The 4,330-nt window shown below is 43.8% G+C and overlaps 2 protein-coding genes across 2 annotated transcripts in view; one reads left to right on the top strand and one right to left on the bottom strand.

Annotated features, from left to right (window-relative positions):
- ILF2 (interleukin enhancer binding factor 2) overlaps positions 1–2,747 on the top strand; it is a 26,454-nt gene extending 23,707 nt beyond the window's left edge. Inside the window, exons 10-15 of the mRNA XM_011968217.1 lie at positions 326–404; positions 666–753; positions 1,502–1,563; positions 1,648–1,762; positions 1,984–2,074; positions 2,222–2,747. Coding sequence (XP_011823607.1) covers positions 326–404; positions 666–753; positions 1,502–1,563; positions 1,648–1,762; positions 1,984–2,074; positions 2,222–2,382 — 596 coding nt within the window. The 3' untranslated portion in view covers positions 2,383–2,747. The remainder of the gene's footprint in view (positions 1–325; positions 405–665; positions 754–1,501; positions 1,564–1,647; positions 1,763–1,983; positions 2,075–2,221) is intronic.
- Positions 2,748–2,948: 201 nt separating this feature from the next.
- SNAPIN (SNAP-associated protein) overlaps positions 2,949–4,330 on the bottom strand; it is a 12,686-nt gene continuing 11,304 nt past the window's right edge. Inside the window, exon 4 of the mRNA XM_011968213.1 lies at positions 2,949–3,569. Coding sequence (XP_011823603.1) covers positions 3,468–3,569 — 102 coding nt within the window. The 3' untranslated portion in view covers positions 2,949–3,467. The remainder of the gene's footprint in view (positions 3,570–4,330) is intronic.

The following is a 4,330-nucleotide window of genomic DNA, read 5'->3' as shown; positions in this document are numbered from 1 at the left end:
GCCTGAGGTGGGGCCGGGTGCAGTGGCTCATGCCTGTAATCCCAACACTTTGGGAGGCCGAGGCCTGGAGTTCAAGACCAGCCTGGCCAACATGGCAAAACCCCGTCTCTACCAAAAATACAAAAATTAGCCAGGCGTGGTGGTGCGCGCCTGTAATCCCAGCTACTCAGGAGGCTGAGGCAGGAGAATCACTTGAACCCCGGAGGCGGAGGTTGCAGTGAGCTGAGATCGCGCCACTGCACTCCAGCCTAGACTGTAGCAGTGGTAATGAGTAGCTTGTTTAATGAAAATGTTTCATCCTGGCCTATCATGCTTATCTTTTTAGTGGATATCAAGGTATTGCAGAGTGCCTTAGCAGCCATCCGACATGCCCGCTGGTTCGAGGAAAATGCTTCTCAGTCCACGTGAGTCCCTCCCTGACCATTTGGATTAAGATAAACTTTTTAATTGCAGTGAATAGCAGGATACCCCCATACTTCCTCTGACAGAACTGTTTTGCCTGTGACTTTTTTTCTGGATTTTTATTTTTACCTTAAGCAAGTTAAGATTTAGAGAAAGCAGAGAATGTATAGTTCTGTAAACAGCATAGTCAGCTTCAATTCTACCTTAGGCGTGGAAATACATGATGGTATTGATTTTAATGTTTGGGTCACTATTACTTTCAGAGTTAAAGTTCTCATCAGACTACTGAAGGACTTGAGGATTCGTTTTCCTGGCTTTGAGCCCCTCACACCCTGGATCCTTGACCTACTAGTAAGTAAAGATGGACAATTGGAGTTCCTCATCATCCTTATTTACTAGTAGTAGTAGTAGTAACTCTGAAATTCACCAGAGTCTGAAATTTGGTGAAGCTTAAAAGAAATTTTATTGGTAGACAAGTAATCCAATAAAAATTCAACATTTACATGACTCAGAGACATTTGTTTAAAAAAAAAAGAAAAAATTCAAAGTTTTTTTTTTTTTGGTATATGCAATTAAATGAGTAGTTACTGAGTTATAGTGTCCTGTTTTCTTCTCATGACTGCTACCATTTCATCATGGCAGTAGAGAGAAATGAGTGAGCAGCCATTTCAGAATTGCTTCTGAACAACATGAAAATTTTGGCTAGGCTTAGACCTTAATAACCAGTTTTCCTCGTGATGATTTAAGGTTTTAGTTTGATGCCTGTAATCCCAGCACTTTGGGAGGCTGAGGCCAGAGGATCACTTGAAGCCAGGAGTTTGAGACCAGCCTGGGCAAAACAGTGAGACTGTCTCTACCAGGAAAAAAAAAAAAAAAAATAAATATATATATATATATATCCAGTTGTAGTGGCTTGTACTTATAGTCCTAGCTTCTCAGGAGGCTGAGGCAGGAGGGTTGCTTGAGCCCAGGAGTTTGAGGTTACAGTGAACTATGATTGTGCCACTGCACTCCAGCCTGGGTGACAAAGTGAGGCTACAGTTCTGGTTATCAGAATTGCCATTTTGATGGCACACCTACTGGATTTATTATTTTCCAGGGCCATTATGCTGTGATGAACAACCCCACCAGACAGCCTTTGGCCCTAAACGTTGCATACAGGTACAGCATGCTTCTTTGGGTTTAGGGTTGGTTTTAAGCTATTTTGTGCATTCTTTTAATACCTGATACTTCCCTGTGTTCTAGACGCTGCTTGCAGATTCTGGCTGCAGGACTGTTCCTGCCAGGTTCAGTGGGTATCACTGACCCCTGTGAGAGTGGCAACTTCAGAGTACACACAGTCATGACCCTAGAACAGCAGGTATTGGGACAGATACGAACTGAGTTGTTTTGCCCCATTCTTGAATACTCCTAGTCAGCTGGCGAAGTGGAATATGGTCTTTAGGGGTCAGGAATTGGGGGATTCTGAAATACTTTGTTCCTGAGATTTAAAAAATTGTCTTAATCTCTGTTTTCACAAGGGTATTACTCAAAGTCTTTTGATTTTCCTTGCTAACTTACTCTCACTTTGCTCTCCTTCAGGACATGGTCTGTTACACAGCTCAGACTCTCGTCCGAATCCTCTCACATGGTGGCTTTAGGAAGATCCTTGGCCAGGAGGGTGATGCCAGCTGTGAGTGACTACTGTGGGTCGGGGTTTTGTATTGTAATCTGGTCTACAAAGAAGCTGTACACTATTTAAATGTCTTTAATATTTCCAGTGTAAATAATGTCTTTTATACTGGGCTACTTGTCTAAATCACCTTTTTCTCTTTCCTAGATCTTGCTTCTGAAATATCTACCTGGGATGGAGTGATAGTAACACCTTCAGAAAAGGCTTATGAGAAGCCACCAGAGAAGAAGGAAGGAGAGGAAGAAGAGGAGAATACAGAAGAACCACCTCAAGGAGAGGAAGAAGAAAGCATGGAAACTCAGGAGTGATGTTCCGTTCACTCCTTTTCCTACCCAAGGGGGAAGACTGGAGCCTAAGCTCCCTGCTACTGGGCTTTACATGGTGACAGACATTTCCGTGGGATAGGGAAGATAGCAGGAAGAAAAGTAAACTCCACAGAAGTGTCATTCCACTGGGTTTTGATATTGGCTTTGCTGCCAGTCTCCCATTTGTGACCTATGCCATCCATCTATAATGAAGGAGGATACCAACATTTCTTCCTAATATTCTAGAATCCCCAACTCCTGAAAACCCCTCTCTCAATTAATACTTTGCTGTTGAAATGTTGTGAAATGTTAAGTGTCTGGAATTTTTTTTTTCTAAGAAAAACTATTAAAGTACTTCCTAGTAGGGCTCTTGGCCTTTTGGTTGGTTTTTTGGGTTTGTTTTTTTGCATGTGGCAACCTTTTCTGCTTTTTGCTTTGTATACTCTTGCGTTGAAAATAGTATTTGAGTCTTTTAATTATAAATACTCAGATCACAATTTGAAGCTGTCTTTGAATTAAAGTACAAACTCCTAGAACCTTTCCATATACCAGAGTAAACTAGAATACCGTTTTAAGTATTTATTGAATAAAATGATTCTATCAATACTGCTACTGTATTGAAGCCAGTGCAATAAAAAACTGGGTGGGCCCGGTCATTCACTTTGACTTTGCCTGCCCTCTCCAAATCCCCAGTGTAAACAGGAAAATGAGAAGTCACAGGTAGAGGACATGCTGCCCAGGCCCATGTAACTAGGCATGTAACAAAGGAAGCCCCTCTGGTTAACTAGGCCTGAAGAAGGTAAGCCTCAAGTATGCAGGTTAAAAAAAAGTAGAGGCCTCTGCTCATTTGTGAAAGGAAGCAAGAGCCATAATTAACGTAAGTCCTTTGGGAACCTCATTCTGGCTGTGTGTAGCTTTCCTGGGGCCCCTACATAAATGAGTAAGACAAAGTGCTTCAAACAACCCATACAGCTGCCTTTTTAAATGTCTGAAGGTCTAAGGGGACTGTCTCCTAGGATCTTTGCATGTCTGTCGAAACAAGGCAGCTGGGAACAGTACTTGCGCTACTGAGTCCACAGGCTCATCTGTTATTTGCTTGGGGAGCCAGGGGGGTAAATTCCCGAATCCAGCATTGCTCTCCTGCGGGCTGTTTCCTTGGCAACACTGTGGTTTAGCCGCCTCAGTCGTTCCTGCAAGACAAGGGAGGTTTGGAATCTTAACCACTGTGAAAGGCTTTAGAGTATAAGTGAACTAGGTGCTGAAAAATATCGGGCTTGGTCTACCTCAAAGTCAGTCTTCTAAAGCATATATAAGAATGTAGGTGGGGCATGGTGGCTCACCTGTAATCCCAACACTTTGGGAGGCTGAGGCGGGTGGATTACCTGAGGTCAGGAGTTCAAGACCAGCCTGACCAATATGGTAAAACCTGTCTCTACTAAAAATACAAAAAAATTAGCTGGCCATGGTGGCGGGTGCTTGTAATCTAAGGCAGGAGAATCGCATGAAACTGGGAGGTAGAGGTTGCAGTGAGTTGAGATCGCACCACTGGCCACTGCACTCCAGTCTGGGTGACAGGGAGAACTCCGTCTCAAAAAAAAAATAGTCCAGGCATGGTGCTTATGTCTATCCCAGCACTTTAGGAGGAAGTGGCAGGAAGATCACTTGAGCCCAGGAGTTCGAAACCAGCCTGGGCACCATAGTAAGATCCTTTTTTTTTGATACGGAGTTTTGCTCTTGTTGCCCAGGTTGAAGTACAATGGTGCGATCTCAGCTCACCACAACCTCCGTCCCCCATGTTCAAGTGATTCTCCTGCCTCAGCCTCCCTGGTAGCTGGGATTACAGGCATGTGCTACCACACCCAGCTAATTTTGTATTTTCAGTAGAGACGGGGTTTCTCCATGTTGGTCAGGCTGGTCTCAAACTCCCGACCTCAGGTGATCTGCCCGCCTC

The sequence above is a fragment of the Mandrillus leucophaeus genome, unplaced genomic scaffold (assembly GCF_000951045.1).
Source record: "Mandrillus leucophaeus isolate KB7577 unplaced genomic scaffold, Mleu.le_1.0 Scaffold830, whole genome shotgun sequence".
NCBI classification, from domain to species: Eukaryota; Metazoa; Chordata; class Mammalia; order Primates; family Cercopithecidae; genus Mandrillus; species Mandrillus leucophaeus.
The sequence above is the reverse complement of the archived record's forward strand: the minus strand, read 5'-3'. Positions and strand labels throughout refer to the sequence as shown.